This window comes from Lampetra fluviatilis, chromosome 34, assembly GCF_964198595.1.
Source record: "Lampetra fluviatilis chromosome 34, kcLamFluv1.1, whole genome shotgun sequence".
NCBI lineage: Eukaryota > Metazoa > Chordata > Hyperoartia > Petromyzontiformes > Petromyzontidae > Lampetra > Lampetra fluviatilis.
The window spans coordinates 8,809,377-8,826,446 of record NC_136308.1 but is presented as its reverse complement, the minus strand read 5'-3'; the positions used below and the strand labels follow the sequence as shown (position 1 = coordinate 8,826,446).

Here is a 17,070-nt window from a genome sequence, read left to right as displayed (position 1 = left end):
CCTGTTAAAACACACGACCGTCGGGTCCACCCGTCTCCCCCGTGTTCGAAAGGCTCGCCGGGGGGACGCTGAGAGACACCGGGAGATGCTGCGCCCTGTGCCGGCGACATACGGGATTTGTGGGTCCTCGGAGAAGCGGCGTGTGGTTGGAGGGGCAGTGGTGATGGGGGAGGTGGAGGGCACAGTGAGCGATGTGGAACAGTCGACGACTCCTCACTCTCCCATCATGCTGAGATCTCAGTGGCCACTTTGTCCCAGGCTCGGGAGCCGATTGCTGAGCTCCCTCGCGTCGGCAATCACACAGGGTGTCGGTGGGTGGGGTGGTGAGTGGGGTGGGGTGAGTGGGGTGGTGAGTGGGGTGAGTGGGGTGGTGAGTGGGGTGGGGTGAGTGGGGTGGTGAGTGGAGTGAGTGGGGTGGTGAGTGGGGTGGGGTGAGTGGGGTGAGTGGGGTGGTGAGTGGGGTGAGTGGGGTGGTGAGTGGGGTGAGTGGGGTGGTGAGTGGGGTGAGTGGGGTGGTGAGTGGGGTGAGTGGGGTGGTGAGTGGGGTGGGGTGAGTGGGGTGAGTGGGGTGGGGTGAGTGGGGTGAGTGGGGTGGTGAGTGGGGTGAGTGGGGTGGTGAGTGGGGTGAGTGGGGTGGTGAGTGGGGTGAGTGGGGTGGTGAGTGGGGTGAGTGGGGTGGTGAGTGGGGTGGGGTGAGTGGGGTGAGTGGGGTGGTGAGTGGGGTGAGTGGGGTGGTGAGTGGGGTGGGGTGAGTGGGGTGAGTGGGGTGAGTGGGGTGAGTGGGGTGGTGAGTGGGGTGAGTGGGGTGGTGAGTGGGGTGAGTGGGGTGGTGAGTGGGGTGAGTGGGGTGGTGAGTGGGGTGAGTGGGGTGGTGAGTGGGGTGGGGTGAGTGGGGTGAGTGGGGTGAGTGGGGTGAGTGGGGTGGTGAGTGGGGTGAGTGGGGTGGTGAGTGGGGTGAGTGGGGTGGTGAGTGGGGTGGGGTGAGTGGGGTGAGTGGGGTGAGTGGGGTGGTGAGTGGGGTGAGTGGGGTGGTGAGTGGGGTGAGTGGGGTGGGGTGAGTGGGGTGAGTGGGGTGGTGAGTGGGGTGAGTGGGGTGGTGAGTGGGGTGGTGAGTGGGGTGGGGTGAGTGGGGTGAGTGGGGTGGTGAGTGGGGTGAGTGGGGTGGTGAGTGGGGTGAGTGGGGTGGTGAGTGGGGTGAGTGGGGTGGTGAGTGGGGTGGGGTGGGCGAGTTGAGGGCAACTGCCAGGTGCGGAACGACAGCCGTCCCATCGCGCAGCGACATCCGCTGCCACTTTTGTGGTTGGTCAGCGATGCTCGTGGTGGGGGGGGGGGGGGCAACGGCCGACAATCGACCAGGCGAGCGATCGAGCCTGCGGAAGAGTCGGGGCGAGCGTCCCAGCGAGCGAGCGAGCGATCCGCCGCCGCCGCCGTCACTTGCACGTGTACTCCTCTGTCCTCTCGCTGCAAGTGCTGCAGCGCACGTAGCAGCACCAGTGGAACTTGCAGTTGCACTGCCACGCGCGCGTGTACTGGTGCGTGTTGTAGCCGCGGCCGCAGCACAGCAGGTCGCAGCCGTCGGCGTGCGGCGACGTGCGGTTGCAGAGGCGGCCGCGCGTGCCCACGCTGCCCGTCAGCTGGTCCTCCTCGCAGTAGTTGGGCGAGCGCTCGGTGAACACGAGCTCCGTGTCGAGCGGCTTGCGGTAGGCGCGCGAGCGCTTCACCTTGAGGAAGACTGGGTAGCGGTAGCGGCTGGCTCGCACCGGCTCCACGTGCACCGCCTCGTCGTACTTGTCCTTGAGCGCGTAGCCCACCTCGCGGAACTTGGGCAGCGTGGTCCAGCACGTCTTGGTGGTGCACGAGCCCGACACGCCGTGGCACTTGCACTCCAGCTTCATCTTCTCCTCCAGCACCTGGCGGCCGCGTGGGGTGGAGAGAGAGGCCGGGAGAGTGGGTGGGGGACATGTGGACAGAGAGAGGCAGAGAGAGGTGAGCGGTGAAGGCATCGCTAATAGCGGCGTCACTCGTACGAGTGAAGGAGGAGAGGGGGTCAAACAAATGTTTTTTTGTGTTTCTTACAAAACCGCTGTTGGTGTCGACCCTCTCTGATCCGCTTTGTGCCGGCTAAATGCTGCGGAAAACATAGGCATTGTGCCGAAAAAATGACGAGGGGAAGAGGTAGGAGAATGGGGGGGGGGGAGAGGTCAAGCGAGGGAGTGTGTGTGAGGGGGTCCCGCACACGGGGAGGGGGGGGGAGTTGGAGACGGGTCTTGTTTTTGTTTTCACCCCCAAGACATTTCAGCACCTGCGTTGGATTGGATCTGGAGGAGTGCTCGGTTTTGGGAAATCGCCTGCAGAGAAAAAAGGGCCCCACAGGCGTATTATAATTCCCTGCATGCCACGTGAGCGCCTTCATTCAGATATGGGCCTGCAGGTGTGATAAGGGGGAGAGGAGACCCCTATCGAGAGCGGTCAAGGAGCATAGGGGCGAACGAGCTGCAAGGGCATCGAGATGTCGCTGTCTCACGAGGAGGAGGTGGGTGGGTGGCCACCTCCATCCGCGTGGCCGTGCAGGCGAGATGAAAGCACCGCGTGAGTTGCTATTAGGCTGCACTCACCTGGAGGACATTGGAGGGAGGAGGTCCTCACTGGAAATGTGGCCAACAATGTCAGGTGCAAGGAACAGGTGAAGGTGCAGCCCTGCAAACTTGCTTTGTCGCACCAATGCTGTCGGAAGGTCCTCCACTCGAGGGAGCTATACTCTCCTACGCTGGCCAGACGTCTTGGAAGACGTGGGATAACCCCCGCACTTTACCCCAGCGCACGTGACCCGCAGTCGCCTAACTGCTGTGTTGTTCCTCATTTTTACTGCCGCAATTAGACCACCATGCCGCGCTGGGAGACCCAAGCGAAGACTTTTGTGTTGCTGACCCGTTACACCACCGCCGCACCCCACTACGATGATTGACGTCAACCTTTCCTATTCAAATCGAGAGTGAGATCTGTAAACGAAGTGAGCGCGTGTCGTCGTCGTCGTCTGCGACCCACGTGGTGCGGAGGCGGCTGATTGAAAGGCATCGTGGGAAGACAAAGAGCAAGGTGGTGCTTGAGTGATGTTAATTCTAGAGTGATGTGTTTAATGAATGCTTGACAGCGTAAATTATATCTCCGAGTCGAACCGGGGCTTAGTTTAAGTCGGGGTCTGTCCACCACATCCAGTTAACACCTCTAGGCTATGCCTGTGGCTTTTGAGTTGCATGCCTGCTCCAGTTTACCTACGACCCGGGAAGTATTCAGTGAGAAAATTAAGCCGCGGCGTGCGTTCGTGCGTGCGCGCGCGTGTTTGACGTACTGTAATTATCAATCATCAGGCGCGTGCGGCGTGCGACTACGATGTGCGTTTGAACGGACTAGATTGGTGAACATTGAAATGGATACCACCATGGCAGATCGCGAGCTCTCGTCTCAATGTTTTTGGAAAAAAAAAAAATAAACCCACAACTCACGAAGCCAATCAACAATGGCTTCATTTTTAGGCAGGAGCTGTCCGGGACTGAGCTCCGAAAAATAAATTCCCCCCCACCCCCCACGCACCCCCCCCCTTCCCCTCCCCCCCACGACAGCCCTGCCCCGATCTTAATTTTGGAGCTTTTGTGACTGCAGGAATTATTCTTTGGTTCTTTCGGTTAAGTCACCGAAAGAACCAAAGAATAAGCCCTGCCCCGCTTGAAAAGTCGACCCCCACGTACGGACAGGTACTTGTCATTGGGTTTGCGGGGACCACAGTTCAGCCCAAAGCATGTATGTTGAACTTCTTTCGCACCGTACGTTGCCAACCGTCCCAATCGGAGGTGCGGGCGCAATTGGTACAACAAAGCGCTGTTTACACCGCACCGCTTTGCTTACACATCCACGTCACCTGCCAGGTGGCTCAGCGGTATGGCAAAGACAAAGATCCACCCGACAGCCTTGAAGAGACTGGGCAAGTGCTGTCAGGGAGCTCCTTGAAAGGTCGACGTGGCACACGATGAGGGGCTGGGTAGCCAACAGCGTCCCTGATGTTTCCGTGTCTCTGAGTGTCCTTTAAAATTAGTTCTTTTTTTGTTGCGCGTTGCACATTTGTATTAATTCATTAAGATCGTTTTACACACCACACCAGGTAATCATTTCAGGCTGAGTCTACCTCGCGGAGGCCCAGAACCCGTTCATATATTCGTCACCGAAGTTGTCCCGTGAGCAGGAATGGAACTCGGGTGGCCAGGCTCGTAGCTGGGCGTGCTCATCCACTGCGCCACCGCTCCCCAAACAAAGACCCCCCCCCCCCTCCCCCGTGTAGCCTTAACATCCTTTTTTGTCCATAATAAAGGTTTTTGGGTTAGATCGCGCTATTTATAAATGTGTCGTAACCCTCCACCACCCGACACGGCCAAACAGTGGCGACTGCTGTTAGCGAGAACACACGAAGCCCCGCGCTTCGCACAATGCGTGGAGGTGTGTGTCCAGAGCCACGCTACACAGGCAAACATCCCCACGTGTAACCTCACCGAACGTATGGGGGGGTGGGGGAGGACGGGGGGGGGGGCAAGCGCTGTTAGCGATCACCTACAAGCAAACCACGCACGAACGCGCGCGCGCACAGCCACGCACCTTGCGCCCTGCGGCGTTGTTGTGCAGGTTCATGAGCGTGCGCGCGTTCTGCTTGACCTCGCGCGCGTCCACGAAGAGTCGCGAGAACTCGAGGCCGTAGCGAAGGTCGGCCGAGCAGCCGCCCCAGCGCCAGCCCTCCTGCGCGTTGTAGAAGCCCTGCTTGGCGCGGTCGCAGCCGCACTCGCTCAGGTTGCCCTGGCTGCACGCCGCCGTGATGGCGTACGCGACTCCGGCCGAGAGGACCGCGTGCGTGAATGCCGCTTCTCGGCTACCTGCTCGTGTCGGGGAGTGCACGGGGGGGGGGGGGGGGGAGCAGTGGGGTGGTGGAGCAGGGACGCGTGGGAGGTAGTGGCGGGGTGGGGGGGAATGTGGGGTCGAAATGATGGGGGGGGGATGGGGAGATGGGATTTGGATGGGAGGCACAGACACACACACAGACACAAAAGACGAAGACACAGACACGCACACAGACACATACACACAAGATACAGACACACACACAGACACGCACACAGACACACATACACGAAGACGCACACACAAACACACACACACTATCATCCACCGCAGATGTCGAGTACAGGGCTGTATGTAGTGTCGGCAGTGATGATGATGACAATTTTTATAGACGATGATTACATCGTGTTTATTTACTCATTTAGTGAAGGTTATTCACCACCACTATGACGATTATATTTAAATACACTGATGATGATGGTTATAATAATATAATATGCCTGCCACCTATTTTATATTTCATTACATCACATTGCCAAGTCATTTGTCAATTTGCTGATAGGTAAAAACCTCCGTGAAGGTCACGAGCTAGAAGTCTCGAGGCAGCGGAGTTCACGACGGTGATAGCGATCGACAAAATCACGATGACATTTACAAAAAACGACATTCAGATTTTCCCTTCACAGAAACAATCGTTGTGTAAACTAACGTCGTATTAAAACGGGCGTAGAGTGTGTAGAACACAATCATCATCAAACAAACATACATGCACACAAAGACAAAGATTCCCCGTATAGCCATAACACACTGTTGGGAGAAGTGCTGTTAGTTTAACACGCCGGCTTTCTCGACCAACATCATTCATAATGCAGTTTTTTTGTGGTTAGATCGAGAAAATATATTATTGTGTCGTTAAACCCGCCACCACCCGATACAGCCAACTCGTACGGTTTGTCACGTAAACAGAACATGCCAATTCGTGACTAGTACAGCACACCGGTGTGTTGCAGAGCCAAGCCACAACACTTACAAAGTGCTGTTAGCGAGCACCTCTGAAGATCATCACGGCACACAAGGGGGTGTCTGGCCAGCCCCACGCCCAAGCGAACTTAGTCTCAACAGTAGCGATGCTTGCACACCGCACCAGGTACTCATTTGAGGCTGAGTCGACTTAGGAGAAGCTCAAGACCGGTTCAGATAATCGTCACTGGTATTGGCCGTGAGCGGGAATCGAACTCGGGTCGTCGGGTGCGTAGCGTAACGCGCTAACCGCTACACTGCCGCTCCCCATCATCATCAGCATCATACAACACACACACACGTGCGTTCTCTGATACTCGGAAACGTCAAGCAATACTTCGTTTTATTATTTTATTATTTCCCTTCTACGTGCCTTTACCGAAAGAACCAAGAAGATGAATCCCTGCAGTCACGAAAACTTTAAATCGAAATGTAATACTTCGTTGTTTCTCTTACGCAATACATCAATAACAAACTGTTGGCGTGCCGTGCCCACGTTTCTCTCCCACTGAGTCCGTGTGGCCGCAACGCACGCGGTGCCAGGCGGTCGTATTTGTTTACATTGCTCACAGCCAGGGTTACGTGAAGTGTCTTCCTGTCCCCCGCCCACCCCCGGCTCCCTGCCCCAGCGCTTTGAAACTCGACACCGCGCCTCCTCAATCGGTGCGCGAGCCACCGGGCCGTGTTTCAGTTTGTAACCACTGCACCGTGACAGCCGTCGTAACAGCCACCGTGACACTCACTGTGACACCCACCGTCACATCTACCGTGATACCCAGCGTGACACCAAACCGTGACACCCACGGTGATACCCACTGTGACACCCACGGTGACACCCACCGTGACACCAACTATGACACCTACCGTGACACCCACCGTGACATCAACCGTGACACCCACGGTGACACCAACCATGACTCCCACCGTGAAACCAAATGTGACACCCACCGTGACACCCACCGTGATATCTCGGGCCAGGAGCATGCCACAGGTTTTGGCCCCCCCAAAAAAGAAAATAAACCGCTCGCCCATCGTGTCTGCTCCCGAGAATCATTGCCGTTCTTATTTGAGGAATGGCTTCAATACGTGGGATGCGGCCGTCGCTGTAATGGTCAGCACACTATGAGACCTCCTTTACCAGTGGCAAAATATAGTGATAGGTTTTTACCCTTTCAACTGGTACAAAAACTGATACCTTTATACAAGGCATCATGTTTGCAATAACCACAACACAAGCAGTCAAAATGCAAACAAAAACAAACAACTCTGATGATGATAATGATATGCCTTTTGGCGTCATCTGTTCCAACACCAATGGAGACTAGGCTCTAAGAAAAGCTGTCTTGGGTGTGGACCAATCAACGTCAAGGACAGTGCATATCATTATCATCATCAGAGTTGTTTCTTTTTGTTTGCATTTTGACTGCTTGTGTTGTGGTTATTGCAAACATCATGCCTTGTATAAAGGTGTCAGTTTTCGCACCAGTCGAAAGGGTAAAACCTATTACTATATTTTGCCACTGGTAAAGGAGATGTCTCATAGTGTAAATGCTTACCCAGAGCTCTCCATACTCTGATAGTGCACTGTTTTTGAGTTGTACGCCTTTTGGCGTCATCTGGTCCAACACCAATGGAGACTAGGCTCTAAGAAAAGCTGTCTCGGGTGTGGACCAATCAACTTCAAGGACAGTGCATATCATTATCATCAGAGTTGTTTCTTTTTGTTTGCATTTTGACTGCTTGTGTTGTAGTTATTGCACTATGGTCAGCACACTCTGACTTCCAGGCCGCAGGTCGCAGTTTCGACATCCTGACGCGGCAGTGGAACCAACGGACATGACCCCCATCGCGATGCACACACACAGCGCAGTGCAGTCCATCATCAATTTGTCTCGTGGTTGTAGTTGTTGTTGTTGTTTGACTTGCATCCCACTGGGATTTTTGCACAGAGCGTTGGTGTATGGTGCTTTTTCGGGAATTGTTGCTGGTTTTTTTCCTGGATTTTCAGTTTGCACATAGTCACATAGTCACTTTAAGATGTTTTCTTGTTTTTGTTTTTTGTTTGTTGCGGTTGCACCCGATTCAAGAGCCGAATGGCTCACAGGGCTATACCTAATAAATACACTTGAAACTTGAAAACGTGTGCCGCGTGGTGTGGCGTGAAAGTGCGCGTGCACCCGCCTCTTCCGAGACGTTTGGCGAGTGTGGAAGAGATGGCCAAACACCCTTCAAGAGGTGTTCTCTCGAGCGCAATCGAGTGGAAGTCTTTTGCGGTGTCGCGAGAAGTTAATTGGAGTCCTGCGCCTTTGACAACAACACAGGCTTAACGAAGGTAATTATTGAGGGCTTAATTCAAGACGCGTATTTTCCGAGTCGCTGTGACGCTCATGTCGACACGTGGCTATCGTCATGGCGATGTGGTGTACTCGATGTGGTGTGCGCCAGGTGCGAAACTAGTTTCCACCAGGACAGAATTGGCTCAAGTTCAGCCCGAGTGATCACGGGTGATGTCAATCCACTGCTGGATGAAGGCCTCCCCAGAAATCCGCCGCCATCTGCGAGGATCTTTGCTCATGCAACGATCCAACGCAGCTCGTGCTGAATTCATCGTTCCTCCATCTCCGAGGAGAGACGTCATATTAATACATACTAATAAAAAGAGGCTCTAAATGTACACCTCGCGCTGACAAATATAATGAAAATCCCACGATGAGATGAGCGCGGCACAATAGTGTCGTCGTCGTCGTTGTTGTCGTCGTTGTTGTTGCTAAAAGTCGGCGAAGTTGAGCGGTCTGTAATGGAAAGTGACCGGGACTCCCCGTGACGCTTGTGGGACAGACCGACAGAGACACAACGACAACTCCCCCCCCCCCCGTCACAGCGGGAGGGAGGCGAGTGCGCCCCCCGCCCCCCGCCTGTGCTTGTGAGCGCAGTGGGAGCGGTGGTGCAATGGTTAACGCGCCACCACCCCACCCCCCCTCTTCTCCCTGTGCTTGTGAGCGTAGTGGGAGCGGTGGTACAATGGTTAGCGCCCCCCTCTTCTCCCTGTGCTCGTGAGCGCAGTGGGAGCGGTGGTACAATGGTTAGCGCCCCCCCCTCTTCTCCCTGTGCTTGTGAGTGCAGTGGGAGCAGTGGTGCAATGGTTTAGCGCGCCGCGCTACGAATGCAGCAACCCGAATTCGACTCCTGCTAACAACAGATATTAAGCGACAGCGAGTATTTGGAACTGGTCTCGCTGCCTCCCCCTAGGTCGACTCAGCCTCAAATGAGAACCTGGATGCGGTGTGTTAACACGAGGGCCCGGGGAGAGCGAGGCGGGCAGGTGCGTAGGTGTCGGCCACTCCGCCTTGCTGGCGCGACGTGCCCACCTGCGCAGGTGCTCGCTAACAGCAAGCACTTGCCCCGACTGTCAGCTCGAGGCTATACGGGGGACCTTTCTCTCGGCGGGTGCGCGCCCGAAGCCCGTCACCCCGCGGGATCCGGGACCGGAGTGGAGAACCCTGTCTGGCGGCGTGTCCACCCCCATCGCGGCTCCTCGTGAGCGAGTGCTCGAATTAATCCACCACCAACACCACCACCCTCTCCCCTAGAGCTCCACCACCCACCACCTCGTTCATTATGACCATTCGTCCAGGAGCCTCATTCCCCGCGTCTGTTAGCCACGACGAGAGGGCTTCAGCAGCAAGAGAGAGAGAGAGAAAGAGAGTTCGTGTCGTCTTGATCCTCCTCCTCGTCCATTGAAGGAGCGCAGACTACGGTGGTTTACGATACGGTCCATAGTTTGGTGTGTCATCTTTGTGCATCGGTAACGTGCTCGCCAAATCGGCGGAAGGGCCGGTGGGTTTGGTTCTCAATGCGCGTGGAATTGCCCTGACTCCAGTCCACGCGTCCCACCACGACTGCCACCTTCGCTCATTACCTTCACGAGTACCACCACCACTACCACGACCACCACTACCACCACTACCACTACCACCACCACCGCCACCACTACCACCTCTGGCACTGCCACCACTACCACCACCACTACCACCACTACCGCCACTACCACCACCACCACTACCACCACTACCACCACTACCACTACCACCACTACCGCCACTACCACCACCACCACTACCACCACTGCTACCACTACCACCGCCACCACTACCACCTCTGGCACTGCCACCACTACCACCTTCACCACTACCACCACCACTACCACCACTGCTACCACTACCACCGCCACCACTACCACCTCTGACACTACCACCACTGCTACCACTACCACCACTGCTACCACTACCACCTCCACCACTACCACCACTGCCACCACTACCACCACTGCTACCACTACCACCGCCACCACTACCACCACCACTACCACCACTGCTACCACCGCCACCACTACCACCTCTGACTCTACCACCACTACTACCACTACCACGTCCACCACTACCACCTCCACAACTACCACTACCACCACTGCCGCCACTACCACCACTGCTATCACTACCACCACCACTACCACCACTGCTACCACCGCCACCACTACCACCTCTGACTCTACCACCACTACCACCACTACCACGTCCACCACTACCACCTCCACAACTACCACTACCACCACTGCCGCCACTACCACCACTGCTACCACTACCACCTCTGGCACTGCCACCACTACCACCTCCACCACTACCACCTCCACCACTACCACCTCCAATCACTACCACCTCCACCAGTACCCACCTCCACCACTACCACTACCTCCAACACCACCTCTACCACCACCACTACCACCACGAACAGTATCGCCGATGTCCGATGAGAGATAAACGACTGTCTCCACGTGACTTTGGGAACTCTGGCAGAAGTTAAGATTGAATTCGTGCGTGTTGGTGTGTGTGTGTCTGTCTGTTCGTGTGTGGGTGGAGCGGTGACGCAATGATTAATGCATTGCGCAATGCACCCGGAGGCCTTATCAGTTTGACTCCCGGTCACGGCTAACATCAATTCCGAGTGCTCGACAAACCACTGCCTCGTACGCCGTGCAGGCCTTGGATATTTGCTCGCTAACGGCACTTGCCCCTCAACCGCATCTTAGAGGCTATACGGGGGATATTTGTCTTTGTCCGTGCGTGCACCCAGCGATGTCGCAGCACGCGTTCTCGATTTAAATGAGCGCTCTCCCACGTCTCCCACGTCACGTGGGACGCGCCTAGCAATTACCGGGCACGTGCAGCGTGCGTGTTAGTGTGTGTGTGTCTGTGTGTGTGCGTATGTGTGTACGTGTGTGTGCGTGTGTGTCTGTGTGTGCGTCTGTGTCTGTGTGTGTGCGTATGTGTGTGTGCGTATGTATGTGTGTGTGTCTGTGTGTGCGTCTGTGTGTGTGTGCGTGTGCGTCTGTGTGTGTGTCTGTGTGTGTGTCTGTGTGTGCGTCTGCGTGTGCGTATGTGTGTGTGCGTATGTGCATGTGTCTGTGTGTGTGCGTGTGTGTACGTGGGTGTGCGTGTGTGTCTGTGTGTGCGTGTGTGTCTGTGTGTATGCGTATGTGTGTGTGCGTATGTGCGTGTGTCTGTGTGCGTGTGTCTGTGTGTGTGCGTGTGTGTCTGCGTGTGTGTGTCTGCGTGTGTGTCTGCTTGTGTGTCTGTGTGTGTGTCTGTGTGTGTGCGTGTGTCTGCTTGTGTGCGTGTGTGTGTGTGTCTACCTGTGTGCGTGTGTGTGTCTGCGTGTGTCTGCTTGTGTGTATGTGTGTGTGCGTGTGTATTTAACGACCTCTATATATAATTAATTTGCATTCGATCCGAGCGAGAGCATATCGGTCGATCTGAGAAGACGTGGCAAGGCGCGCACCGCGGTGCGTTGCGAGTTCTGGAATTTGGAGAGAGAGAGAGAGCGAGAGAGGACATAAAACAACCCAACCGCGCTTGCCCTAACATGACCGCACTTGTGTACATGCGCGCATCTCTCTCTCTCGCTCCTTCTCCCTCTGACTGTGTCGTTATCTTCACGTGTCGATGCTGACGATTAGCCCAGCTCAAGCTACTTTGTCGAAACCTCTCACACTACCAAAGACGAAGACTCCCCCATCCCCGCCCCCCCGTATAGCCTAGTAACGAACCATTTGGGCTGTCAGCGAGCACCTGTAGCTCCAGTGGCTTCCTAATATCGGAAGGAAGAGCGTTCCAGACGGCCGCGGAGGCGCATCTGAATGCGCGCCCATGCAATGGCCGTCTTTGTTGCATCGTGTAAGCATGTCGGGGGCAGGCGAGACGAGCAACGTGAATGCATTGCGGGCAGCAGCAGGGCTAGACGACGGGAAACGTGTAGGAGAGTAATGCGAGAGAGAGAGAAAGAGGCGAGTTTGATGTCTTTGAGATCTCATGGGAAAACAAGAGACTGAAATATGAATGCGGTGTTGACGGGGGGGGGGGGGGGCGAGGAGGAGGGACTTTGAAGGTTCCGCACCAGGCCGGGAGATGACTGCAAGCGAATCAAGTCACGCGCTGAGCAATCTTCTTGACGCTGTTGGGACGCTGCAAACTGGGAGGAGATTTCGAGGGCACAGTTCTTGAGTCAATCTCGTGGAGAGGCCTCCATGGAAGGACGGCCATGATCACCATCGTATTTCAGATAGGACACGACACATGCACAGTTTATAGAGAGAGAGATACGGTATATATCTCATGTGCATTCGCATGATGTAATGCTTGCGTAAGGATCTTGCTTGATTTCCGAAAGCGCGGCTAATTAGACAGCCATGTGACTACCATAATTTTCGTAATAATGTTACTTTTTTCTCTCCGGATTATTAGACGAACTTTCCTCCCTTGCATTTGAAAGTAAAACGTTGGCTGATGCGTTCTAGAATCTGGAGAATAAAATTGGTCTTCTCGAAGACGCGTATTAGTAATCTTCCGTAAGACGGTTCTCCAGAGCGATACGATACAAAACCAACACAGAGGACAAGATACCATCAGCCCTTAAAAAATCGCGTGGATTTTTTTTATCCAGGTCCTCCGGTTTTTCCCTCCACATTTATAATCAACATTCATTTAGATTATTTAGGTAAATTTTGCTCATGATAAAAGGTTTTTTGGGGTAGATCGCGTTGTTTATAAATGTGTCGTAACCCTCCACCACCCGACACGGCCAATCAGTAAAAAAAGTGTCACGTTGACAAAAGACAAAATAGTTCACTACTTTAGCCCACATATGTGTTGAAGAATGAATCCACAACATTTACAATTTTTTAGTTCGCCGTTTCGTTGGTAAGTACATCCAGCATCATCGGGCAATTTGCCAGACGAGTGAAGCCCTCCACCTGCTCCTGGTCTTAAATAGAGCAACAGGGTGACGTCATCATTTAACCCAATCAGGTGCAGAGATCAGAGGCGGAGAGGGGGGTATTGTAATTCTATGATAGATTAGTAATCAGTTAATTGTTATGATTAGTAATCAGTTGTAGATTAGCAATTAGTTGTAATGTGTCCTATTTAATAACTGAACCCAATCACTTCACCTAATCAGGTGCAGAAATCAGAGGTGGTGGAGGGGATTATTGTAATTATATACTACGTTAGTAATCAGTAAATTAGTATGTGTTTCCCCTTCAAGGAATTGCAATTGTGATATGTATTATTTAATAATACGCTTCCAGGCCGCACTAAGCCCGTAGCTGTCAGAGCGATTAAAGTTATTTGTATTTCTCTCAATTTTAATTTTGCTGCCATACATTTCCACGCGATAAGCCACTTCGTTGAGCTTTCGTTTGTGAAGCTAATAGGTCAGTGGGATTTCCCTGATGAGATTTTTTTTTTAAAGTGTAGTTTTGTTTGCACATTTTTTTAAGTGACTTGCTTCATTTCCCTATACTTTGCACTCCTATCGTGTTTTACTTTGCGGTTGGAACGTTCTGACCAGCCCCGACTGGACATCTGTGAAAATGAGCTTTGTAGCTCATCGGATTCCTCGGGGGATGAATATTCTGATTCTGAATCGTCTTCTGGAAGACGGATCTGTCCATCGTACATCATTCTCCCTCTTAAAAGACACGCCGCTCACATTGCATCGGTGGTACAACAAAACGAGCCCTCGTTGGCCACTGAGTGGCGGTGACGTCACCGCAGCGCTTGTGCCAGGCTAGGTGCATCGGTGGTGCACACATGTGCAACACACACTCGCAAGGACATCTACACGCACGCACACACACACTATCTATATCTTAAGCGAGTCAAGGCTGTTTACGCCAAGTGGAACGTGTTCAGCAATCATCAGGCGCGTGCAGCATGCAACGACTTAATTCGGGAAAGATCACTTTGGTAAACGTGTCGTGTTGCGACGACGGGAATGAAGTGTGGCAAAATCCGTGACGTAAAGCGTTCGATTCTTCTGAATAATCATCATCATCATCATGCCTTCAACGCGTCTCAGCCAAGCATCCTGGGTGCACAGCTACAAGAAAGCAGCTGATTGCTGCGCACGGCGAGTTGTGTTTCGTACAATTCCACGTCGAATTGGGGGCCGCATATCGTAAAGAGAGGCAGGGTCCACCATGCCTGAAAGATCGCCAGTTCACCACCGTTGATTGAAGCAAGCCTGACCCTGCTGACGAGTCACTGAATGTGGAAACCGTTCCGGAGTTTGTTGCTCGTCTTGAAACAATGCTGCTGACATTACGCGCTCCCAGAAGTCCGTGCGGCTGACGGGATGTGTCAGAAGCGCGTTATTGTTTTCATGTGGAGAGACGGACACGTGGAGACGTATTGCCAACTCAACATCCCCCCCCCCCCCCGAATCTATTCCGTTCTGAGTGAACATTTTGTGAGACCTAATGTCTTGCAGAGACATCGCACAAACCGCAAGGGGAGTTTTTCACGTTGTTCTGCCAACGACAATCGCCCACCCTCTCATCAACCAAGACCTCAGCATCTTCACCTCGCACACCAACTACTCAGGTCCAGATCCCCTCCCCCCACCCGACTCCCCTTCTAAGATCGCGCTGCCACCGCCGCCGCCGCTGTCACCATCCCAGAATCCCAGCACCCAGATCCGGGAGAAGGTTGGCGAACGGGAGTGGAACAACGCCGACGCCGAGAATATAAACACCGCATTCGAGACCCACACATCGCACGCGTCCTCCTGGCTTTGACACTCCTCCTCCTCCTGCTCGAGGACACTGGCCGTCAACGGCATCGCAACACCAATGGGACGACGCGCGCATCTCCCCGATGAATGAGAAATGAACGACGGTTCCGCAGAAGTGCGGCTGTGGCCGTGCAATCCAAGCCATGGGCCATAGCAACAACATCCACCGTCGGCTGTAATCCTCCAACGGATGGGTAACAGACAAACTACAGGAACTCTCCCCCAGTCTCGATGATGAAGCCCTCTCGACATTCGCATTCGTCCCGTGAACATATTGCCAAACGCACGCAATAATATATACACATTGTGTGCGTGTGCATTATTTGTTTGGCTTAACGTCTTCTTTTAAGACTCGGGATGCAATTACAAAGTGTCTGGCGTTTCCGCGAGCGCGATGACGACAGCGGGAACAAAGCCGCTTCAGTTGAGCGCAGCGCGCCTCTTCGAGGGAGCGTGTGAGCGACAAGACTTCCCCATTTTCTCCGCGAGAGCCTTTGTCTTGACTTGATTGAAAGCGATGCGTGTGCGTCCGTGGCATGCGAATGGAACCCGAAATTGACCTCACGGACACCGACCACCACCACCACCACCATCCCCGAACCGAGGAGCAGAGAGCTATAGGGGGCTCGCCAAAAGTGTCAACCAATCGTGACCACGTGGAGAGGAACTCGTATCGGGGCAGTGTCGGGCAACAGCACCGGTGCTGAAATCTAAGTCCGGAACACCGTTCCCGAAATTAGTTTCGGCACGCCACATCCATCTCACTTTCATAATCATCATCATCACCACGACCCATGGGGCAGAGCGTCCGTCGAAACCCACTGCACATTGAGTCATTTGTTTCCACTTTCGTGTGCCTTGTGCCAATCTGCCTTGTGCAGTGGCCGCATCTTTCGCCGCCGTGCATGAGAAACGCGTACAGAGACAAAGGCAACGGGACAAAGGCTGAGAGGCGCAGTAAAGAAGCACGGGGAGGTCCGTGCTTGGGATTGCATTGAGGGGTAGGAAGAGGAACACGCGGATTAGAGGGCAGACTCGTGTTGAGAGGCGTCCTATCGAAGGTGGGCTACGCAGGGATGATGGGTGGCCAGTGGTCAAGTCTAACAACGTAGAGGTGGCTAAAGGTATGGGACGTGCCCGAGCGGACGTTCATCGCAGAGATGGAGCGATGAACATCGGTTTGTGTGCCGGTGCTTTACGTGGATTGTTGCGTCGCAAGACCACGATGGATGTCGGCGGCTTGGGGAAGTTCTTCATCCAGCAGTGGATAGATATAGATCGTGGCTGATGATGACGACGATGATGATGACATCTGCGATCCCCGCGTTTCTGCAGTGTAAATGTTTAACTTGTGAAGTGAAAGGCTGGTGCCTCAGATGTTGTCATGGGTGAAGACTCATCGTTTTCTGGGAACGATAATCCATCATCCAGTTGTGATGCCCGCATGCGTCATGCACACGTTGAGGGGGGGGGTGGTCTATGCACTTCACGAGTACATATTTTCGTTGCGTTTATTTTGATGAAAAACTCGATTTTGCGCCGTCGATAATCGTAATTCTTGGTTTTTTTGCGCGCCGGCAGGGCCCCGTCTTATACAGGAAGTCCTCTTACCAACAACGTCCGGTACACCAGCGGTGTTTGGCTAGCGAGCCTGACTGCTTGATGAGACCCAGAACGCCGAATTACGGTCCAAAGTTTGCACGACATTTTGCTGCTGGTTAATCCGTCTGCTCGTCTTGGCGAGGGGCCTTTGGCGTTCGCCGTCGTCACAGAGGGGCGGATGACTCGTGGTGCGAGCCGAGGTGCAGAGTGGCGGCCAAAGGATGGAATGCGTCCGAGAGGAGGGTCAACGCCGAGGAGATGGAGCCACGGAATGAGGTCTGGTGCAGGTGCGGATCACGATGGACTCCTCGCGTTATTGTATTCAAATGCGGGTCACCTGAGCTGCGCGATGTCCGAGTTGACGTCTGTCCGCGTCATTTTCCGACAGACGTTGCTTAGCCCCGCTCACAGACAGGGGTAACTCGGCAAGCTCAGTTG

General features: G+C 54.1%; 1 protein-coding gene across 1 annotated transcript in view; it reads right to left on the bottom strand.

The window, feature by feature from the left end:
* Positions 1-1,135: 1,135 nt before the first annotated feature.
* Positions 1,136-17,070, bottom strand: part of LOC144944356 (protein Wnt-7b-like) — a 30,115-nt gene continuing 14,180 nt past the window's right edge. The window contains exons 3-4 of the mRNA XM_078872458.1: positions 4,645-4,916; positions 1,136-1,910 (exon numbers count right to left, since the gene is read on the bottom strand). Coding sequence (XP_078728584.1) covers positions 1,431-1,910; positions 4,645-4,916 — 752 coding nt within the window. The 3' untranslated portion in view covers positions 1,136-1,430. The remainder of the gene's footprint in view (positions 1,911-4,644; positions 4,917-17,070) is intronic.